The 25,302-nt window shown below is 35.7% G+C and overlaps 1 protein-coding gene across 1 annotated transcript; it reads right to left on the reverse strand.

Moving 5' to 3' along the window:
• Positions 1-20,419: 20,419 nt before the first annotated feature.
• LOC149144404 (probably inactive leucine-rich repeat receptor-like protein kinase At5g48380) lies at positions 20,420-23,350 on the reverse strand. Its single transcript, XM_089452926.1, has 2 exons — positions 22,073-23,350; positions 20,420-21,755 (listed from the first exon to the last, which is right to left on the reverse strand). The coding sequence occupies exons 1-2, from the start codon at positions 22,955-22,957 to the stop codon at positions 20,745-20,747; spliced, it is 1,896 nt and encodes a 631-aa protein (XP_089309052.1). The 5' UTR covers positions 22,958-23,350; the 3' UTR covers positions 20,420-20,744.
• Between the last annotated feature and the right edge of the window lie 1,952 nt (positions 23,351-25,302).

Genomic DNA, 25,302 nt, shown 5'->3' on the forward strand with positions numbered 1-25,302 from the left:
GATGACTTGTTTGATCAAGTCAGGGAAGCTTCTATATTTTCAAAGATTGATTTAAGGTTAGGATACCATCAAATCAAGATCAAGGATGAAGATATACATAAGACAACTTTATGCACCCACTATGGGCACTATGAGTTTTTGGTGCTTCCATTTGGGTTGACTAATGCACCTGCCACATTCATGTGTTTCATGAATAGTGTGTTAAGTCCATTCTTAGACAAGTGTGGTATTGTCTTAATAGATGATATTTTAATATATTCAAAGAGTAACAAAGAACGTGATCAACATATGAAGATGGCTCTCCAAACTCTAAGAGATAATGAGCTTTATGCTAAATTTAGCAAAGGTTCCTTCTACCATAAGAAAATACATTATTTGGGACATGTAATATCAAAAGAGGGAATTGTTTTAGACCCTAAAAAGGTAAAAGCAATTTTGGAGTGGCTAGCACCCAAGAATGTGGAAGAGGTTAGATCTTTTATGGGCATCACAGGATATTATATGAGATTCATAGAGGGATTCTCCAAGCTTTCTTATTCAATCACTAATCTACAAAGGAAGGGAATCAAGCCTTGAGTAGAGTCCAAAGTGTCAAGCTAGTTTTGACAAGCTAAAACAACTTTTGATAATAGCTCCCATTTTAAAATTGATTGATCCCAATAAGGAATTCATGGTGTGCACAAAATCCAACAAAGAAGGATTAAGAGGAGTTTTAAAGTAAAATGACCATGTCATTTTCTTTAAATCCAGAAAATTGAAGGAACATATGAAAAACTATGTTACACATGACCTAGAATTAGTAGCAATAATTCATGCATTTAAAATGTGGAGACACTACTTGATTGGGAGAAAATTCTAGCTAAGGACAGATAATGTGAGTCTAAAATACCTATTTGATCTGCCTAATTTAAATTCTAGACAAACAAAATGTTTAGCATTTATTAGTGAGTGTGATTTTGAGATTTCACACATCAAAGGAAAAGAAAACAAGATAAGTGATGCTTTAAGTAAAGAACTTAATCATATCTATGCTACAACAACAATTAGTTGGTCAACAAATTTAAGTGGAAAAGTCAAAACAACTACAAATTTAGATTTGGAATATCTAAAATTTAAAGAAAAATTGCAGAAAACTGACAAATTGAAAGAAGAAAGTTGACTCTTCAGTTAATGACCAAGATTTATTGTTGTTTAAAGGCAGAATTTATATACCAAATGAAATAAATTTGAAAAAATGTCTCAAATAAGCTACACAAGAGGCTAACAACTCGTCATCCTAGTTATAAAAAGTTGATTATAGTATTGAGAAAGGATTTTTATTGACCAAATATGAAAAATGAAATAGTTGAATACGTGTAAAGATGTCTTGAGTGTCAGCAAGTTAAGGCGCCCCATCAACATCCAGTTGGTTTATTACAACCATTTCCCATTCCTGAGTGGAAATGGGAGACCATCTCCATGGATTTTATCACTGACTACCAAAAAGTAGGAAACAACATGATGTTATTATGGTTGTAGTTGACAAATTCAACAAGGAAACACACTTCATTCTAGTCAAATCCACTTTAAGGTTATAAACATTGCAAAAATATTTATGAGGGATATTTTCAAACTTAATGGAGTACCTAAGGTTGTAATTTCAGGCAGAGATGATAAGTTCACCTCCAAATTCTGGAAGAGATTATTTGAAAACATGGGAACCAAATTAAACTTTAGCACATCCTGTCATACTCAAACTGGTGGTCGTATAGAAAGGACCAATCAGACATTATAGGACATGTTAAAGATGTATGTGAAAGATAAACAAACTAAATGGGAGGATTACTTGTATTTAGCTAAATTTTCCTATAACAATGGACATCAGACTTCTTTAAAAATGAGTCAATTTGAAGTCATGTATGGGAGAAGATGCAAATTACCATTGAGACGGGATCACCCTTAAGACATATTGATACTAGGACCTGACATGTTAAGATAAATGGAAGAGAGAGTCAAGCAAGTCAAACAAAATTTGAAAACAACCCAAGATCGTCAGAAAAGTTATGCAAACTTGAAGAGAACTCAAAAAGAATTCAATGTGGGAGATATGCATACTTGAAAGTCAAACCTAAGAAAAGTACACTCAGGCTTGGTAGTTGTGTTAAGTTATCTCCTAGATATCGTGGGCCCTTTGAAGTCTTAGCCAGAGTTGGACTTGTTGCTTACCAACTAGCCCCACTAGCCAACATTAAGATTCATAATATGTTTCATGTTTCATTATTGAATAAATGTGTATATGATCATTCTCATGTGATTTATTGGCATGTTGTACAAGTGGAACTAGAAGGAGAGTTCCTAGCAGAACAACTGTGTATTCTAGGCCAGAGGGTGGTTACACTTCGAAATAGAGAAGTAGTGAAGTTGAAGGTTCAATGGAAACATTTCACTCCAGAAGAAGCTACCTAGGAATCAGAAGATAGTTTTAAGGAAGCTTATCCTTCTATGGTTTAGATTTTGAAATGGCTTCCAAAAGAAATAATTGATTGAGACACTAGGACAATGTCAAATTTAAGTGGGGGAGGATGTAATATCCCTCAGCGTAAGGAATTCATTGTAATTACATGTGTATAAGTTTAATTTTGATTTAGTTTGCTACATTAGGAAACAAAAAAATATTTAAATATCAGTAATTTTACTAATAATAATTGATGTATAGTTGTTTATAAAGTTGTATTTATGTTTTATTTAAAAAATAAAACTGGGAAACTAATGGTTGAAGTACAAATCGCTAAAAAGGGAAAAAAGCTACAATTTATTGTAGAAAATTATTTTATCCATCAACAAGTCCTAGGCATCTAATTTGGGTGATTAGATTTAACTGTGAATTTTTTATATTGGCCAATTTAATGTTTCCTAGAAGACAAAAAGTTGTCTTCAAAAGTGGGAAACAAGAGCTCATTAATGAGCAGCTAACTACCTGCCACCTATTGATGAGGTGGAGGTAGTTAATAATCACTCAAAGGGTGGTAAATGAATAATATCTCTGTAATTTTCTATCTTTTGTCTCTTAATTATGCGAGAAGAGAGAACTACAGGGAGACTGAAGAAAAACAGAAAAGAGATATTGAAAGAGAATTGTAAACCTAGTTGCTCAGGGGGACCAGTAGAGGTTGTTTCAAGGTTGGAAGGATCCAAGTATTTAACGAGTATTTTCCCATAAAAAAATTACAAGTCGTTATTTCTAACATTGTTATCTTTATATTTACATGCAAATTATTTATTTTGTTCTACATTGAGTTTTTCTAAATAAAGACAATAGCCGGTATTGAATATATGTTTTAACATAGCTCTTTTCCTTACACTTGGTTTTTTTATATAAACGTAGTCAAAGGAAGAAAGAATATAATGAACTTGAGAATATAACTTATAAAGTTACAGATTGCTCTATTGGTTGGTTATGTCGTTTGAAGTATTAGTAGTAGAAGTATCCAAATCTATAATATGCTAAATTACACTAGAGAATAGTGTGAAATGGCTTTGTTACATAATAGATATACAATATCTTACCATGAGGGAAGAAAATTTCTCCCGCAAAAATAAAATAACATTACGAAGAGTAAATAATATTTTAAATCACGGAACAACAAGTAATCAAAATTGTCTCAAGGTTAGGTGGAATATATATATATATATATGAAGTTATGTATAAAAACTTATAAAATACATGATTACTAAGTTATAATTGTGCGCAAATAAGAGTAGTCAGTGATATGTTTATGTATATAGTTATAAAACATGAAGGTTATATTGGTAATATCAATAGTTTGGAAAAAGTAGAGAGAAATCATAAGAAAATGATACAGTAATTTAGTGTTACAAATAAGTGAAAATAATTATATATATATATATATATATATATATGTGGGAATATTTTGTACCTATAACCAGAATTATAGAGTACTAAAATCAAGAATTGTATGTTAACCAACACTGTGACAATACAATAAGTGAGAAAGATTTAGGTCTACCTAAGTCGTGTGGTATTAAACATAAACACGGTAAGAGATAAGGAGTAAGAAATATATTTTTTTTGTTAACAAATATCATATAGATGCAAATTTGGATAGAAGAAAGAAAATAATTTCAATAAGCCACATGAACCAAAAATTCGCAGACGTGAAGATCTCTCTTGAACAAATCCTTTCAAATGTAGAAACACACACACACACATATATAAGAATAGTCAAGTCGAATATGGACCTAATTCAAAGAGTTCCTTCTTTTAAAACATTTATTCATAACTGTGTTAGCCTAAACCCTGCCTCAGTATTAGTCTAAAAAAAATGAGAGAGAATTCTTAAGTTTTGCAGCTAAGATGTATGCCAAAAATATATCACAGGAAAGTCATTAAGACAATAAACATTGTCTGACAAAATTCGTGATATATATGAGAATCTAGAAAGATTATGAGGATAATTCCAACCTGGGGAGGAAACAAAACAAATTTGTGAGTTTAATAAACGAGAAATCCATAAAATAGCTCTAGGAGTCGTTCAAAGCCCGGAGGTAGGAAGTACCTAGAAAAACACTTCAGTAGTTAATAAGAAAGCTTATTTTATAGTAATTAAGAATGAAAAGTTTGACAATAGTAGGTTTGCTTGACTGAGAAATAAGGTATTACCTTGGGTTCTCAGTCTCTCTAGACTTCCATCTTGCAAAAAGAAATCAACAAATAAGAACCATAACGAAGGAATAGGAAAATGAGTCGGGTAGGAGATTGTTCCACAACATTGTAAATGAAAAACGATATGGATGCATTAAACCCTAAATACGATAGAAACTGGGAACATATATTATAGACAGAGGAAGCCTTTGGAAAATATCTTACATAAAAGTAATAAAAAGATTCTTTATAATACTCTGTAAAATTTACATTATAAATCGGTAAAGAAATATAGAACTCAGGTATTAATTCATTATGTCGTCACGGACATGATTGTGCATTCATTGAATAAATATTGAAAAAAAATGTATCATATATGTACATAAACAAAAACAACAACAACAACAAAAAAATCCCTTTACGGTGGTGGAGCTACCATGACAAATAAAGAGGGAAAATTCCCACAAAAAACCCTAACAATAGAAACAAAAGATTTTGGCATATAGTCAATTGGCTTAGAATGTAGAATTAGAAGTATTGCTTTCGAGTAAGGGCTAAAAACATTATTCCTACATTTGATATTGTAATTTACATTTACACTCTATTCTCTTCAGAAAGAGTAAGAGGAAAATAAATACAAGAGTGTTGTGAGAATAAATTGATTACTCTAAAGGCATTAAGAAGGGATTTTCCACTGAAGAAACAATAATTACCTCTTGGAGTATGAATACATTGATTCAGTCCTTGGGACAACTAGTACAAGTCACAACAAGACCATAAGAACCGTTGGTAGCCCTAGAACATTCAAAATTATTAGTCCACAGACTAAACAACTTCATATGAAAACATAAGAATGAAATATTATAACGAGTTACAAGCTTCCTTACAAGTATTTATACCTTTGTGCATGATGATCATAATTAAATGGATAAGTAAACCCTTCCATTTGACAGATTGCAAGGTCAACTGTCAATATGCAACAGATGTAAGCCATATACTCAAGAGAAAAAGGTTAAGATACACTTGTTGCAATGTTTCGAAGGAGATGGCATATGCCATTGAAAAACCAACGAAACCCCAACCACAATAAGCGGCACAACCAGATGAAAACCGGAAGTAAAAGTGAATGGATGAAAATGAAAACTAAGAGGTCATTAAACTCTCCCCAAAATCCCTAGACACAAACAACCGTTTATATGGCTTCTTTTAATCTAAGTCATCGATCAAGTCAATACATTAGCTGGATATGTGGCAATCAAAAACAACTTTCCCGCTTACAATAGAACAATCCAAAACCCTTCCAATTTACATATATCCATGACTTAATGTTATATAATCCCACATTGGGAATAAGGTATATAAAGCAGTGCAAATATATGCTAACCATGAGTGCAAATAAATAAATAAATTGTAATGTTGACAAACCCTTGAATCACACACACACACATATATATATAATGAGGGTTGAAGTATGGTGGGAATGTTTGAATGAATTATGATTAACATTTTCCATATAGGTATATCAACGCAACATTGTATAATGGACTAGATTCCCTTGTTGTTATTAATCTAAATATGTTCAAAACAAAAATGATATCCTTTTAATGATTAGGAATACCATTATAAATGGAAACGAAAGGGGTTTATTGAAAGAAAATTCATGACATTATTATTATTGAGAGTAATAAATAAGAATGAAAAGTTGAGCTACTTGTTTCCATGTAGGGATATATGATCTATGTCTAGGTAGATATATCCAATGAAAATGAAGGAAAAATAAAGTCAAATTAGAAATTTAAAATAATAATAATAATAATAAAATTGAGATTGTAACGACCATTACAATTTGACACATAAGCTCCCAATATGTCTTATCAGTTAAAATCCAAACATGAAGTGGCTTACTTTAAGTTTAAAAAACATAGATTGATTGCCCAATTAAATGGGAAAATATGGTTGAACTCAAAAGGAATACATCCTAATAGCAATTTCCTTCACAAGTAATACAATGAGTTGAGATAGTGATTTTGCTACAATCAATGATTGAAGAAATTGTTGAAGATGAAGAAGACTATCTTAGATTTTCACAACCGAAAAAAAGAACTAGTCACTCTTCTAATCAGCGTAAGAGTTGTACATCAACAAAAGGTTAAGATGAAGTGTCGAAACATCGAGGAAACATAAAATAATCCCATGAAGGTGAAAATTCAATGCAAACATTTATACATAAATTGCCTCACATGTAGTTAGTTATAATTATGGTTGGTAAAGTAGTTGCTCTTTGATGGCTTTAAAAGCACAAGGATGGGTAGATGTAAGAGGTCTACAAACATGTAAAATTTTATTTTATTTAAACTATTACATGTTGATTTTACAAGTTTTATTTTATCGATGTGGGATATGTTCTTATGATTTTGTGAAGTATTGATGTATAATCATTTTGTTTTGTTGGTGAGTGGTATAATTGAAAATTCACTAAACTGCATTGTTTATATACCATTAATTTATTGAATAATGAATTTGGAAAGTGTTATTTATAATCAATAAATCTCAAATATATTTGAAGTTTTTTTACCATTAATTTCCATTTTCACATTTGTAGACATATAAGGTTGAATGATGAATTTGGAAAGTTTATTGATTATATAGGTTTAGGAGGACTAAATCTTGGGTTGGGATGGGGGCTGCAGGACTTAGGTTATGGTCGCAGGCGCTGAAGCGAGGCCGCGGCCAATAGGGCCTAAGGCATCTCAGTAATGGGTAGTTTCTGTGACAAAGCCGAACGGAAGCAGCGAAGGACAGCGGTAGGATTCGAAGGAACAGGTGGCAGATCAGGGCACCAGACGAAGACATTTGGCAAGGAATAGATGGACCGCTTTGGTACGTGGACGGATTGCTTTGGAACATGGATGCATCTGGTGGTTTTATGATTTCGACAACAGAAAAGTGCCTGAGACATTGTCTTCAGGTCGCCATAGTTGTCGCTCTCTCTGGCTTACCTGAGGTCTTTACCCTGTTACTGAAGACGGGAACGGTCCGTTTGGCAGTTTTAGCGTTTAATCTGCTGCATTAAACATGGTCAACCCTAGTGAGGCCATTGAACTCGACCCTGAGCCGGAAGACATACTATCGGTATGGGGGAAGGATTTAACGGCACAGAATATTGAGCGGTTCTTTGGGACAAGCGGCCACCATGTAATCTCGAAACTTAAACCAGATCTGCAAGAGTCATGGAGGAACAGGACTTCGATCGGATTGCTGGAAGAAAGTTTGGGGCTGGTAGCGCAGAACAATCAGGAGGCTCTTAGCCAATTCGAATCCCAGGAATCGAGAATTTAGAAGGAGGGTTACCCTCAAGGGGATGTATTCAGCTCTTTACAAGTAAGTAATGCCAAATCCCTCCTTCCTACTCGTTCTTTTACTGGAGGTCTTGAAGATGTGGTATTCGGCCATGGATCAAAAAACTGGACTTGGCATAGCCCGGGAGGAGGGCTCAAAATTGACCTAGGGTCAGTTGAGGTAGGAATATTGTTGGGCATAACCAGATCTTCTATTGCAATAGGTTTGGTAAACCCTGGTGTGATATCTGAGTCGGTGGAGGTGGGATCTGGAGAGGGATCGGGTCTAAGAGAGGAAGGTCTGGTATTCGAACCTGATAAGCAGTCAGCAGAGGTGGGCTTAGAAAAAGGAGTTGACAAAGGAGCTGTAAACAGGGATATTGCGGAAATTATTGCTATAGAGACCCCCTCAGGAAATCCGCTAGTAGACAAGAACGATTTTTCGCAGCAAGCAGAGGCGGCAAATGGTGCTACTGACACACAAGGTAGGGAGGAGGTCTCAGGCAAGAGGCAGAACGGGGAGAAAAGGAAGAAACAGAAATTTATCAAGAAAAAGGAGATCGAAGCAAATCTAGTGCTGGGGATGGATGTTCAAATAGAGGAAGCAATTGGGGTGGCCGAATGCACTTTGGTAGGGCGAGTAAGGGGTAAGAAATATTCAACCCAATTCATCCAAAATTGGGCGGATCAGCAATGGCAGGCGGCCCCAGAAAAATCCTTCAAGGTATCAGTTTTGGCAAAAGGATGGTTCATGGTGCAATTTGAGAAGAAGGAAATGGTGAACTGGGTTATGGGGAAAAATTGGGCCTTCGGCAACCATCTTGTACTCTTCAAGTGATGGACTCCACTATTTAACGCGCAACGGGAAAAGGTCGAAACATTTCGGTTTGGGTACGAGTTCCTGGTCTGCCTCCTTTCCTTTGGGTGGATTCAGTTTTCAGGTCTATAGGGAATATGCTTGGCACTTATTTGGAAACGGATATGTCTTTCATTGAAACAAAGAATAAGGCCATGGCACGGATATTGGTCAGTCTTAACCCCAGAGAAGGCCTTGCAGAAAATATCAAAATCCAATACAGAGACCTCATTTTTTACCAGCCATTGGACTACAAACACCTGTCATTCAGATGTCACAAATGCCATGTGTATGGACATTTAGCAAGGGACTGCCCATTGGGTTTTCATCGCAGAAGGAAACAAAAGAGAGCCGAGGTGAAGGTGGTAACAGCAGAAAAGAATAAATATTTTAGGCATGATGCGGCTCAAGAGGAGGATGCCATGGAGGTGGATAGGAGTGAGAAGGAGAAGTCTTCGAAGCAGGCTCATCAGGAAATCCCGTGCCTGGAGATTGAAGAAGGAATACCTATCGGAATCGGAAATGTTGCCCCGGAAATCACAAAAGAATCGACTGCAACCCTCCTTGAAGACACGATGGGTATGCATCTGGACTCTTGTTTTCCTTCTATGCCTCCTCCTTGTGAAGTTAAAGATGCATGCCTGAATTCAAATTCTCATAGTCATTCATCTGATGGACACACTCGTGTTGATAGCATCACTTCATCTATCCCCAAAATTAACCTGAACTGTGAAGAGGTTCCAAATGAAATCTGTGAAGTGAAAATCTCTCCTTCCAAACTGGCATGCCATTATAACCTACGCTCCCTTGATAAAAAACTGGTTTCAGGAGATCCGATCGGAGGTTTAGGCATGGTTATATCCCAGACCTCTTTGAGGAAATCTAGGGGTAGGAAGTCTTACCTGTCTAAGGCTCAGGTGAAAGCAAAATTTGACGTGGCGGATGGTAAACAATTGTCGATTCCTGGGGTGCTTAGAGCGACGAAACCCTGTGAGGGAGTGTCAAAATGATCTTTCTTTCATGGAACTATAGGGGTTTAGCCAGTAAACCCAAAAAACTGGCTCTGAAGGAGATGGTACAGTGTTGTAACCCAGATGTACTCATGTTGCAGGAGACTCTAGGCATGAGCTCAGAAGTTTCGTCATCTCTTTGTTCCACGCTCCCGGGTTGGCATTTTCAAGCCTTGGATTCCATTGGTCACTCGGGAGGCCTGGCTATAGGCTTCAGGGAAGGAAGACTGAAACTAGTTAATATGTGGGGGATGGATCATGTGTTGGGGATGGAAGCTATGTCCCCTGACTTCGGCTTCCCTCTGATGATCTTAAATATTTACGGGCCATGCCAGGAGAGAGTCTCCTTTTGGAACAATCTCCTGCCTAAATCAGTGATGAGAAGTCAAAATCTGGCGATAGGAGGAGATCTAAATTTCTCTATTGGGAATGCCGAGACTTGGGGACCTTTAGCTAGAGAAGACCCACTATCAGATTTCTTCTTGAATGCCCTTGCTACGCATAATCTGATAGATGTAAACCTGTTAAAATTGAAACCTACATGGAGGAACCGTAGAACAGGTGAAGCTAGAATTGCAAAAAGATTAGATCGTTTTCTTCTAGGTGAAGATCTAGCTTCCAGAATTTCGGTTTTCAGGCAATGGGTGGGAGAGGGGGGAAACTCAGATCATTTTCTAGTCCTTCTCGAGCTGTCCAAGCCTCCCCTTAAGCCGGCAGCCCCCTTCAAATTCAACGCATCCTGGATGCAGGAGGAATCATTCAAAAAGCTTTTTAAAGAAACTTGGCAATCCCCGTGTAGGGACGCCATGGAGGACAAGAGTTTTCTTTTCATGGAAAATTTGAAAAGATTGAAGAAGGCCACTGTGGATTGGGCAAAGAAGAGGAAGTAGAAACAAAATGAAGATTTAATCAAAATCAACTTGGAGCTTGGGGAATTGGAAAACCCTTAATTGGATGGCTATGAATCTCAGGAGTCGAAGGATAGGATCTTGCTGTTAGAAAAGCAGAGAAGTCAAATACTTCTAGACAGAGAAGAGGAATGGAGGTTGAAAAGCAGGGTAATCTGGCTGAAGGTTGGAGATGAAAACACAAAAGAATTTCACAATTATGCAAAAGGAAGGAAGATAACGAATACCATCTAGAAGTTAAAGGACGAGGAAGGTAGAGAAGCCAATGCCTTTGAATCTCTCTCGCTCATGGGGAGGAACCATTTCCAAAAATTATTCTCTGATCAGGGGGAGCCAACATTAGCAGAGGTTATCAAAACAGCCCAATGTTTTCCCCGGTATGTGGAGGAGGAAGAAGCCGAGAGTTTGATGGGAGAGGTCACAAAAGAGGAAGTGGAGAGTATTATAAAATCTATGGCCAAAGACAAAAGCCCTGGGCCGGATGGGTGGCCTATAGAACTCTTCCAGCATTTCTTCGATCTGATTGGTTCAAAATTAACAGAGGTGGTTGAGGAATCCAGGAGAAAAGGTATGGTCTATTCGCCACTCAACTCAACCTTTATAGCCCTTATTCCTAAGAAAGAAGATCCAGAATCGTTTGAAGATTTCAGGCCTATTTCGCTTTGCAATAGCATTTATAAAATTATAGCAAAAGTGATTGTTGTCCGTCTAAAGCCAATTCTGTCTAGATGCATTTCAAATGAACAGTTTGGATTTTTGGATGGACGCCAAATTCATGAAGCCATTGGGGTGGCTCAAGAGACAATTCACAGTGTTAAACAGATGAAAAGAAAAGGAGCAGTGGTGAAAATTGATCTGTCAAAAGCCTATGACAGAATCAGCTAGACCTATCTCCGGATGTTGTTAACACATCTGGGTTTTAAAGTTGACTTTATCAATTGGATCATGGGGTGTATCACCAGTGTCAGTTATGTGGTCCTTATTAATGGAGCAGCCTCTCCTTTTTTCAAAGGGCAAAGAGGGTTAAGACAAGGATGCCCTTTGTCCCCTTTGCTCTTCCTTCTGGTAGCAAAAGGATTGAGTCAATTAATTCTAAAAGCCAAAAGGGAAGGAATTTTAAAAGGTCTGGAGGTAGCAGTTAACTTGTACATTTCGCACCTTCTCTTTGTTGATGACATCTTACTCTTCAGTAATGGGAACCAGTCATAAAGCAAGGAGCTCAAGAATCAGCTTTTCATAATAGCTACAGGGATGAAAGTGAATTATAGGAAATCTCAGCTCATTCTGGAAGGCTTTAACAGGCAGGGGAAAAGCCAAATTACCTCAGTTCTACCCTTTGATGTTTATAAGCTCGAAGATCCTTTCAAATATCTGGGGTTTTCGCTGAAGCCAGATAATTATAGGAAACAGGACTGGAATTGGTTGTTAGCTAAGATTGAAGCCAGAATTTCTCATTGGAGCTTCAAGTGGCTTTCCAGAGCAGGAAGGCTAACTTTAATCAAATCAGTCCTTTTAGCAATTCCAGTTTACTGGGTTGCGCTGACCTGGGTCCCTAAAGGAATATTGGAAAGGATAAGAAGAATTTGTAGCAGATTTCTCTGGGCTGGATCAAAGGAGGATTTAGTACTCCCCTGGGTCGCCTGGGAGAAAGTGGCAAGACCGAAAGAATGGGGAGGGTGGGGAATAAAAGACTCATTGCTTTCGGAACCTCACTGGCGGCTAAATCAGGATGGAGAATAATCAACATGGAAAATCTTTGGACGAAAGTGGTAAAGCGGAAATACATCGACCCCACCCCTCTAGAAGATTGGATAAGGAACCCAGATAAGAAAGGAGGAAATGTGTCGATAGTCTAGAAGGCGACTATAGAGGCCTTCAAGATTATTGAGCAAGGTTTGTCATGGCAGATTGGAAATGGTGAAAATCTTCGAATAGGAAGGGACCCCTGGGTGGGGTGTAATGAGAATTTTGCTTTGCCCCCAGGCCTGATTAGACATCTATAATCCAAAGGAGTTATTTTCCTTAATCAGGTAGAGAAAATAGGTCACTCATCCATCTGGGGACAAGCATGGAAAATAGGAGAGGAATTGGACCTTCAGCCCCATTGGTGGAACGATTGGAAGGTCTTTATACAAGAACTCTCCAGATCTAATGTAAGGCTTAAAGACAGACCGGATCACCTGGTGTGGGCTCACGCTGATTCTGGATCCTATTCCCCAAAATTTGGATACAAGTTCCTCATGTCAAAGAAAGGTTGGGGAGATCCGGAATGGTGGGCAAAGTCATTATGGAAGCTAAAGTGCCCCGCAAAAGCCAGACTCTTCTTCTGGTGTATTCTAAAAGGAAAAGTCCCTACGTGGGACATCCTCCAATCCAGGTTTAAGTCAGGGCCAGAAAGATGCTCTCTGTGCAAAAATGACTCTGAAACCATAACAAACCTTTTTATTGACTGCCCTGTAGTTAAAAAAGTATGGATGGAGGTTGAGAAGCTTGCTCAAAAACTGGTAGCCTGGGAAGGGGAAAACATCTCTGATGCATGGCACAAATGGTGGCGCTTATATTCAAATGGGAAATTGCGGAATTTGCCTCCAATTATTTCTTGGGGCATCTGGATTGCAAGGAACATATACATTTTTCTAGACAAGGAAACCTCTGTTGACTCAATTGCCATACAATGTACATCTATTTACTCAAACATACCCGATTCAGAGGAAGAAAGGATGCCCAGACAGGTTAGAGAAGAACAAATCAAGGAATGAGTGCCATGGGCTTATTTTGATGGAGCTTCTCAGAATAACAAAGCTGGAGCAGGATTAATCATCCATTTAAATGAAAGACAAACTCTAAAAGCAGTTGTGGGCTTAGGCAATGGCTCAAACAACTTCGCAGAATTATCCGCTCTAAAGCTTCTCTTATGTTGGCTTATTCACAGGAACATCTTCACAGTTCAAATTTTTGGGGATTCTTTAAATGTTATCAAGTGGGCAAATGATCAAAGCAGATGTCAAAATTATATCTTGTATCCTTTATTAGAAGAAATTCAGCATTTAAAGTTGTCTTTTAATGTTTTCTCTATTCATCACATTTACAGGGAGCGCAACGATTCAGCAGACAGGCTTTCTAAAGAAGGTCTACAACAAGATTTGGGCAGTTGGAGAATAGTGGAGGAAAACAATGGAGAAATCCATGTCTCGGACCAGCCTCCTTATGTATAAATTGCATACCTCTGAAGACTTAGCAGACTGGTCAAAGTAGTTTCTTTTTGTATACAGCTGAAAGGGTTTCTTTTTTGTAAAATTGTTTAGTGTTTTTATGCATGATTTGGGCATCTTTTTTCTGTTTGGGTTGTTTTTCCTCGATAGAGGAGACCCGGGAAAAAGATGCTTGCTGTTGTTCTTTATTACCATGGATTTTAAACATATGGAAATTGTTGGCTCTTTTTGATGATGCTGAGGAAGGGAGTTGTTTTCCTCATTAGAGGAGGCTCACGTTATGCTCAGGAAGCTCTATCTCTCTTAGCTAAAGGCAGGAAGAATAGCCTTTCTTGCAGAACTTTATGATGCTCAATCATACAGCAAAAGGAATGCTTGGGCATATGATATGTAACTTTTTATTATGTTTATAAAAAGTTCATTTTTTTCTTTGGAAAAAAAAAACAAATAAATCTCAAACATGATTATCCTATTCTTTACTTTCTATTAAATTAACCATATGTTATATTACTTGAAACCATTTACTTTCAATTAAATTAACCCTATGTTATATTACTTGAAACTATTGTGTTTTATTTATTTAGTTTCATTTCTTGACATATTACTTGAAACTATTGTGTTTTATTTATTTAGTTTCGTTTCTTTGTTTTAAATGTACATTGAAACATTTTATTTTAATTAATAGCTTGTTTCTATATGTATTTGCAATTATTATTATGAGAGCTAGTATTGTGATAATTATTTTTATTTATTTCGTTTCATTTTTTTGTTTTAAATGTACATTTGAACGTTTTATTTTAATTAATAGTTTATTTCTATATCCATGTGCAATTATTATTATGATGAGAGCTAGTATTGTGATAATTATTTATGTGTGATGATTGTATGTCAATTAAATTGGCAAAACTAATAAAACAAAGTTTACATTATAGTTATTGATAAACATTGTGAAAGTTTCTAAGTTCATACATGGGTTTATTTTTCCAAACAACCTTATCTGCTGTCTTGCATAAACTTTGGCCTATATCTATAAATTACTATTATATTTTTGTAAGAATAGCATTCTATTTTGATAAATCATATTTTGAACAATTTTGACATAAAACAAAGCAATAGGCCTTTATTGAATGCCTCGATATTGTCTTGAAAAAGTAAAGAGCTCAATTTTGACCTAAAACAGGGCAATAGGCCTTTATTGAGTGCCTTGATATTGTCTTGGTGGCTAGAGACAATGTGAGGAACAACAAAACTAGTTGTTAACTAAAAAAATAAAATTTAATTCTTATCAAAGTTTTAAACCAATTAATAAGTTTCAATTTGTATAAGAATCATCTACTAAATAAATATGGAGGATGACAACTCATATGAAAGAGATCTGTAATTTTTGTGTTTAAGAAAGAATTAACGCATTACCTATTTTATAGAAAAAATTATTAAATTGTCTTGGTGGCTACAGACGATGTGAGGAACAACAAAACTAGTTGTTAAGTTAAAAAATAAGTTTTAATTCTTATCAAAGTTTTAAACCAATTATAAGTTTCAGTTTGTATAAGAGTAGTTGTTAAGTTAAAAAATAAGTTTTAATTCTTATCAAAGTTTTAAACCAATTATAAGTTTCAGTTTGTATAAGAATCATGTGCTAAATAAATGGATGACAACGCATATGAAGGAGATCTGTAATTTTTGTGATCTGTAATTTTTGTGTTTAAGAAAGAATTAACACATTGCTGATTTTATAGAAAAAATATTAAAAACACTCTTGCTGATAAATGCTTTCTGCTCGGAATATAAAGGAGATATGATAAAATAAGTAAAGGAAAAAAAATCTCACTTGCTGATAAGTGCTTTCTACTTAAAAGATAAAAGAGATTTCATTAAATTTTTATTAATCCATATGATATTTAAAAGAAATTTTAGTTTTTAAAAAAATGGAATATAAAAGAGATAAGTAAAAAAAATCTCACTTCCTGATAAGTGCTTTCTACTTAAAAGATAAAAGAAATTTCATTAATCTTTTATTAATCCCTATGATATTTTTAAAAAATATTAATTTAAAAAAAAGAATGTGAATTATAAATAAAACATTTTAATATTCATATTAAATAAAATGTCTTTTTTTAATTAAAATATTTTAAAAATATGTCATTCAATATTTTACGAATATTTTATTCAACATAAAGCAGATGTAATACTTTACCTGTTTAAAATAAAGTTGACACGTGACATATCTATAAAGAATCAATGTAACTCCATTATTTCTACATAATTATATTTATATTTAATATTTTTTGAGGTTTGAAAAATCTCAAATTAAAAAATATATATATAGATATATATATATGTAAAATAAAATAAAATATTTACACGTAACTTGATTTTACCTCGTGAAGTTCAAAAAACCACGGATTAAAATAAATCTATATTAATATAAATATCATTCCTAAAATTTATATCAATATAAATATCATTACTAAAACATATAGATGATACTCAACACTAATCCACACACTATTATACTAATGATACTAACCCCTTCACCACTTTTTTAATATAAATAATACAATTTAGATATATCACCATCACACCTCCCTTCACCTATGTCACTGATATCGTTCAAGATTAAATATCTACATCCCTCCAGCTATGTCACTGATATCGTTCAACATTAAATAGCTACATGTGAAAATCAAGATTTTCTGTTCAAGATTAAATATCTACGTCCCTTCAGCTATGTCACTGCTATCGTTCAACATTAAATAGCTACATGAAAATCAAGATTTTCTGTTCAAGATTAAATATCTACATCCCTTCACCTATGTCACCGATATCGTTCAACATTAAATAGCTATATGTCACTGCTATCGTTCAACATTAAATAGCTACATGAAAATCAAGATTTTCTGTTCAAGATTAAATATCTACATCCCTTCACCTATGCCACCGATATCGTTCAACATTAAATAGCTACATGAAAATCAAGATTTTCTACCCATTTCTATAACATGTAGTCAGAATCACTGTTGGGTAGCGCAAGCCCACGGAACGAGTATGGATTGCGAAGCCCGGAATTTTGAGTAATATTAGAGTAAAAGATTCCGCGGAAATCGTGGAGCGCAAATTATAGAAGGTTGAGTTAAAGGGTAGTCTTTTCAAAAATAATGTAAAGAAATAATAATAGAATTGGCCCGCGGAGGGATCGCGGGCCAAGGGAAAGTTCCCTCCATGGGCCAAGGGTAAGTATAAATAGAGCGTGGCTCTATAAGGGAAAATAGTTCTTTGAAAAGATGGAATGTAATGGATTCTGCAAGTAAATAGCTTGAAAGTGTCTGTAGGTCCGAGTCGAGGGAGTAGGGTAGAGGCTCTGCCGCTGTGTGCACAAAGGCCTGGAAAGTCCGCAGCTGTGCGCGCGGACCCCTGCAGCTGAATGCACAAGGTGGATCTGGATGTATTGTAGAAGATTGATAATAAAGATAAGTTTCTTATGAATTCTGTGTTGATTGCAACTGTACTCTTTTATGATAAATGAACTGTTATGATTTCTGCGTTTGCTACGGTTGAATTCATGTGAACTAGATTAATCTTGATGCGCAAAGTAACCAAAAGTAATAAATGTTTGCTTAAAAACCATTTTAACTAAATCAAACCAGTAATAAGTGATTCCATCTGTAATAAGCGCGATAAGGGTATTCCGATCTGCGCGGATCTAGCATAGCGCGAGGCTGCAAAACAACGCGCAAGCCCCAAACCACATCCAAAACATACCCAGGGTGCGGACCCCTGGTTCCAGCACCCTCCCCTACTACCTCGGGTGACACCTCAATCCGCGCTTCACAGGGTGTTGCCAAAAAAGCCAGTGGCTGCGGAATTTATTTGGCTAAATAATTCTTCCGAACCTGAGTCAAACCCATATAAGCTAACAATAACAGCTTTTACCAATGTAAATAACTCCAATACCCTCATATAAGCCAACAATAACAGCTTTTACCAATGTAAATAACTCCAATACCCTCTTGGCGGCAGCCCAAGTAAATAACTCCAATACTCTTTGGCACAGCAGTTTTGTTTTCGGTGTAAATAACTCAAATAGCTTTCAAAGGATAACAGTTTTGTTATCAATTTAAATAAATCCGATATCCTTGAATCACATCTCATGTTCGATTTACACCTCATATCAATATAAAAATAATTTTAAAAGTTTATATTTATAAGGTGTAAATTAGTTATGTTTGTATAAAGTTTAGATTTTATTAAGTTATTGGTTCAAATTTGAGTGAAGGTTGGAAGCGACCTGTAAGGTGATAAAAGTTGAGGTTGGAAGCGACCTGTAAGGTGATAAAAATTATTCCGTGAGTTATCAAACCAAAGTCGATTGAACCTTACATAATCTTAATAAGGTCTCACAAATTGACAAATTATTCTTTTATCCAACATTAAAATTAACCCAACCTAACCACCAACATTAAAATTAACCCCAACTTAACAAATATACAAATTATTATCTTATCCAACATTAAAATTAACCACAACCTAACAAATATACAAATAATTATCTTATCCAACATTAAAATTAACCCCGACCTAACAATATACAAATTATTATCTTATCCAACATTAAAGCTGAACTCAACCTAAACTCAACACAACCTAATTCAACATCATTAAATCTTTAAAAAAAGGAAAAAAAAAAAAACTATCTCTGTAACACAACACTCTTTTCATCAACCCCTTTGTCTCATTAGCGCTAATGTAGTTTAATTAGCTTTAATTAAAGTAAAAGCACCATATTCAAAAATCCATATCAGAGAAACAGACACTGCAAGAGGACAAATATAATGTAGTTTAATTAGTTTTAATTGAAGGACCATATTCAAGAAGCCAGAGAGGAGCAGCGGACAAACGGCAAGGCAAAAACACAATATTAACCTGTCACATCAACATGTAACAGAGTCCTGTCGAAGATATCTCAAACTGAAACGACGAAAAGAATAGCAAACAAGGACAGATTTTCAAATTCCTGATAAGTGTTATATCAGCAGTAACCACTGAATAAATTAGATACTAATGCTCTGCTTCTCTGTTATTACGCTGTACCATGTACACAAGAAATTTCACATGCAGAGAAGTTTCTTAGAAAGAATAGGGCATGATAAGCGAAACGAAGATGGTTGAGATTTGAAATGGTTACTTTCGCACTCACATGAATAGCAGACTTGATCATTGGTATTGGCAGAATTATATTATTGTTTTACGGAGTACATAAGAATGCACCATGACACCAAACCCAGTTAACATGGAAGCAAGGATTTCCACATGTACTTCAAAACTTTCAGATCCGTTGTTTGAACATTTGACAGCGTTTGAAAAGAATTGTCAAACTGCAGAACATTTTACAAAGAACAATTACAAAATTTCACATCTGTTGTTTGAACATTTGACAGCGTTTGAAAAGAATTGTCAAATTGCAGAATATTTTACTAAGAACAATTACAAAATTTCGAACATCACATTGATATGGTTGAAGCAAAAATTCATGACCTGTTTGAAGGCATTCTAGGAATGGTCCATATGCTTTTACAATTCCACTGGCTTCCTATCATGTGTGGGTCGTGACTCGTAACTTGTAAGAGCTTCCTTTGTAGGCACAGTTTTACTATCTGTCAAAATGGCCTTGCATTGTCTTCGGGCTTCATATACTTAAGACAGTACGTTTGTTCATTTCTTCTGTTAGCGGCTTCAAGTTTTGAACAGCGAGAATCTATAATACTATCACTGGTCTATAGCTAGGATCATTTCATAAAAGGAAATGCCAGCCCCCAGGTCACAAAATTCATTACTAAGTGCGAAGTTCTGGCCCATTTATCACGACGTCTATCAAAAAGCTATAAATAATGCATCTAAACCAAAGTTCTAAAACAAAATTTTCCCATACCAACCCAGATTAAGGCCAGCCTCTTGACTGATATACTTGAGATGAAGTCTTTACATCTAGAAACTCATAGCTGGTTCTAATGCACATACAGATGTTATAGAATGCAGAACAGTTTAACCACATTTTCATGTAAAGGAAGACATTCAAAATTTTCCAATCACATCTAAGTTAACTTTTAAGAACATGGTCAATATCACCTAGGCTAAATCACTCTTATTTACTGGTTGACATGTATAATATGCATTAACGCCAAAGCAACATGATAAAGAAAACTTAGACAAATGACTGTACGACGACACTAATGCAGAAAATCAAATTTAAGTTATCTGCAAGAAGGAACACTTTTCTATCTGCTGACCAATGTTTATCATAGATACAACTGCTTAGACCTGAAATAAGCTCCAACTAACATTCTATATCGTGAAACAATTCAACAAGGAAAATTATTTAATCAAGTATGTCGGAAACAAAAATTAGAAAAAGGGGACTGCTTACCTGGAGTTATGCACAAATGGCTCAGCAGGTGGTGATTTAAATCGTGATTTTATAATGCACTTCTTACAACTCTTTTCTGCATTTGCTTGTTGACAGAGGTGGAGCTAGCAATTGTTCTACTGCAAAAATAATTTTAATGATAGTACACAATAAAACCTTCAAACTTAATCTTAATAAAAGATAGTTTGCAAAGAGGCCTAACAAACTACAAAGTTGTCATTACATTAAGCCTCATCTGGCTTGCAGCTCTCACTTGCTTCTGCAACAATGGTACGACTGTAAATTCTTGCTGTCAGTCATTACCAGCAAAGGCTTTTCTCAAGAAATATTCATGGTTACATCCAAGTTTGAAATTCATGGTTCTGTTGACACTATGAGTTCATTTGAATAATCAGCATCAGCCATGCCTGATACCAGAAGGATGTCTTCATTCTGATCAGAAAAGTTGTACCTTTCGCCAATTGCTCTTAGCAGGTGGTAAACCTCATACATGGAAGGTCTCTCCTTATGAGGGGATAGAACACAAGCACAAGCCACCTTCAGAACCTGGAGAAGCTCATCATCTTGTCCTCTGCCAATTAAAGATTTGTCAATGGCTTCTTGAACGAGACCATTTTTTGAAAGATGACTGATCCACTCAACTAAATTTCCCTTAAAGTTTTCCTGTACATTTGTAACTTCAATAGGTTTCTGTCTGGTAACCAACTCTAGAAGTACTACTCCAAAACTATAGACATCCCCTTTCAATGTAGCAACCAAGGTGCTCATGTATTCTGGTGCTACATAACCCAAGTCGCCAAAATCACCATTGATAAAAGTACTAAGATGAGTATCGACAGGATTCATCAACCGAGCCAACCCAAAATCTGTTATCTTTGCCTCATGATTTTCATCCAATAAAATGCAGTTTGAACTTACATTCCGGTGAATAATTCGGGGGTTGCAGCTGTGGTGGAGCCAGGCCAATCCTCTAGCTGCACCAATCCCTATCTTAAGCCTTCTAGTCCAATCAAGATAACTACCATCCTCTATTTCATGATCATGCAATCGCTCATACAATGATCCATTAGCCATGTGTCTGTAAACTAAAAGCTTCTCATTTTTGGCAACACAGTAGCCAAGAAGTGGAACCAGATTCCGATGCTGCAAATGCCCTAGAATATTCATCTCAGACTTGAACTGCTTTTCTGTCTGTGCAGAAGACTGCAACCTTTTGATTGCCAGTAAAGAACCATCCTGCAGTGTTGCCTTATACATAGTGCCTGTTCTTCCTGATCCTATGATGTTGTCTTTGCTAAAGTCATTGGTGGCCGCCATAAGATCAGCAAGTCTGATCTTAGAAATGGGTTTCTCAAACATGGAAACCTAAAATTTGGGAAAAACAGTGTTACTTCAAGAAAATTTCCTTGAGCCTTAAATTGGCCTCTATTTTAAATATAAAGATTAATTTCAATGCTTAATATAAAAGTTATTCAAATTTCAACGCTGACAAATTCTCTATTATACGAACTACATATTCTGTTTATTGACATGCACATCTCAAATTACAGAAAATCGTATATAAGTACCTAAGACTTTGAGTTAAGATACCATGAGAAGAAGTGCCTTTGATGCATATATTCCTTGAACAGATATAAGACATTAATATGGATAAATTCATTAATTAATTTAATTTTCATTACCTGAATGGATCGCCGACTCTTTATCTGCTTGGCCCATTTGTGTTCATCTGTATCCGCCAATTGTTTTGGTACTGACCGCAAGAAAATCCACCAGACAGCAATTCCAATCAAACACACGACTGCGACACCAGAGAGCGATCCACCTACGATAGCAAGTGCGTTTGTTTTCCTTGAACTCATTTCACTGCAGACCTTCAGTGGGGGACCACAAAGAGCAGTATTATTCTCAAAATCAGATGCATCGAACGTGTGGTTAAAGGCAGGAATCGGCCCTGACAATAGATTACTTCGTACATTGAAATCCTTGAGACGATCCAGCCGGGTTAATTGCCAGGGAATTTCACCAGACAACCGATTCTCCTGCAGATGAATTATATTCAAATATGTGCAATTGGCAAGCTCTGCTGGAATTGAACCACTAAAATTGTTCTGGGAGAGATCTAATGAAGTCAGATAACGTAGCCATCTTGAAAGATTTACAGGTATGGTCCCGGATAGATTGTTGTCCGAGAGATCCAAACCTGTCATTCTTCCACAATACTCGAAGCCAGATGGAAAACTGCCCTGAAGAGACATCCCAGGAAGCTTGATGTTCAAAACCCTGTTTTCGTTTGGATGCCAACAATCTATCCCTAGGAAGTTACAGATAAACCCAGGCGTATTATTATTGAAATTCCAAGTATAAAGATAGTCATGGGGGTCTTTTACGGTCTTCTTTATAGTTTCCAGGCATTTTATATCGTCTTCTGGAACAGACGTGGGGGCCGAAACGCCAACTGGGGCAGGCGGAGGGAACGAAACGCCAATGGCTCTATCTACTGGCAATGGCCCAAGTAGCACAAGCACAACAACGCAAACTCTAGCCAAAAGAGCAATTGCTGCCATTCTAAAAACCCTGTTATTCCTACCTCGTCAAAAAATAATTTTCAAAACTATATCCTTCTCGCTGCCTTTTCAAATATCAAAACTAGGCCTCAGAACTGCACCCTTCACACTCTGGCCTCTTGAGAAGCCCAAACAGGCAAAACTAACGCTCGCACATGATCAAACACAAAGCAGCCAAAGCCTGGATTCAGAAAACTCCACCCTCAACATCTACTTGCCACACTGCAAGCCAAGGATAAAACCTTAGATTCGTCATCATTCTTCCACTGATACCCTAACCTTTCCAGAACTCTAAAAGCGCAAGCCATGAAACGCTGGCGCGCTAGGCCACAAAACAAACCCCACACAACATCAACCAAACCCCAGCTCTCTTCAGCAGCACATATGACATTAAAAAGAAAAAATGAAACCCTCTCATTTACGACATGAAATCAAAACAGTGAAACGCTCACATTTACAGCGCACAAACAAACACTGAAATCCTCGCATTTTTCGCACAAAATCAAAAGGCCGAAGCCCCCGCTTTTATTGCACAAAATCAAACACTGAACCCGCGAGATAAAATAAAGCACTAAAACCCTCGCATTTGCCCCACAAAATAAAAAACTGAAACCCTCACATATAAATCAAACCCTGATGACTAAAACCCTCGCTGCCCGTCCAGGAAAGCTAAAATATGCCCTTCAATCCCGTGGCATCTTCCAAGTTCCAACCATAAAGAAACCTAAGCTTCTTCCCTTATTTATTTCAACGCTGAACGTCTCAGGGCCGAACGCGGACTGAAAAACCCAAGGAAAAATAAAGAGAAACTACATGGACCTTACCTGTCCGAGCCTTAGTCAGCAAACCCTATCCTGGACCGTTCACACTAAACACCTCAGTATTTATTACAAGTTCTGACAGAATTTCTTGTCCCCGATGGATAATCGGCGTCAAATTCAGTCAAAATTTCCCGTTTTAAACGGCACGGGTGTAATAAAAACTGCGTTCATAAAGCAAACCCCGCTCCTCTGTCACTTGAATGCAGACAAGCTGCGGGATTCATGTCTTGCAGAATGCAGGTCCTGCCGCTACATCCACGCGTCGTTCTCTTCTTTAATTTGAAACAGATATTCCGATCCGACGGCAGAAGTGAGTCTCGGCTCTCGTCCACGACTGTACGATCAGGGCAAAGAAGCAGAGGTTTAACTTCTTGACTGACAGGACAGTCGCACTGACTTTCATGGCGGTCTGTTCCGTCGGGACCGGCAACACACTAAGCACTCGGAGATGCACTTTAGCAATATAACCTGTATATACATCTGTAGATATATAAATTGGCAGATATTTTTTTAAGGTGTATATATGTTATGATGGTGGTCATGGTTTATTGCTGAAATTCAGAAAGTACATAGAAATTTTTATACTATTAAAGAAAGATGTATATTTTTTTCAAATATTTTATATAAAATTATTATTATTAAATAAATATACTTTTGACTATCTTAATTAATTATTTAATTCAGAAGGAAAATCATAAGAAAGAGTGCGGAAGACTTAAATAAGTCTCGTGACAATTTAGGTAAAAAAAAAAGGGAAATTATAAAAATCGTGAAATTCGAAACAATGTCAACATTTTAGGTAAAAATAAAATGGGAATAAGATTATGAAGAAGGGTGTGAACACTCTGACCTTACTAAGGTCAAAATGAAAGCGAAATTATAAAAAGAAAGTGTGAAAACATGAAACAATTTCAACATTTTAGGTAGAGAAAATGGGAATAAAATTTAAAGGACATTATGAAAAAGGTGTGAACGGTGTAATTTTTAATATTTTAGGTTAAAAAATAGTACTTAAATTTATAAGATATATTGGCTAAATATTGTGTTGATATATAAATTTTAATTATAGGATTTTTATAGTTGCTGAATTATTTAGAGTTTTTAATATAAGATATTTAACAAAATGTAAAAATTTAAATAAATTATATAAATATGTAAAAATAATATAATTTTTAATTAAAAAATTGAAAATGAAATAAATTTTATAAAAATATCTTTGAAAATAAAGTTTAAAAAAATTGATACAACAAAATATCTTGTTGTAATTTAATGTGAAGTTGATGAGAGCAAACATAGTAAACAATATCATATTCTTAAGGTAATTTGGAGTTGGATTTAACTATTATAGAAAATATAGAGAATAAATTCTATAAAAATATCTTTGAAAATAAAGTTTAAAAAAATTGATACAACAAAATAACTTGTTGTAATTTGATGTGAAGTTGATGAGAGCAAACATAGTAAACAATATCATATTCTTAAGGTAATTTGGAGTTGGATTTAACCATTATAGAAAATATAGAG

This window comes from Pinus tabuliformis, chromosome X (assembly GCF_031772625.1).
Source record: "Pinus tabuliformis cultivar Carrire ecotype Pingquan chromosome X, CPIR1, whole genome shotgun sequence".
Lineage (NCBI taxonomy): Eukaryota > Viridiplantae > Streptophyta > Pinopsida > Pinales > Pinaceae > Pinus > Pinus tabuliformis.

Bases quoted from the DNA above. Each gene is read 5' to 3' on its own strand.
- LOC149144404 (XM_089452926.1), bottom strand. From the start codon at position 22,957: ATGGCAGCAATTGCTCTTTTGGCTAGAGTTTGCGTTGTTGTGCTTGTG. The intron at 21,756-22,072 runs GTAATGAAAATT...CCCAAATTTTAG, and splicing joins AGAGTCGGCGATCCATTCAG to GTTTCCATGTTTGAGAAACC.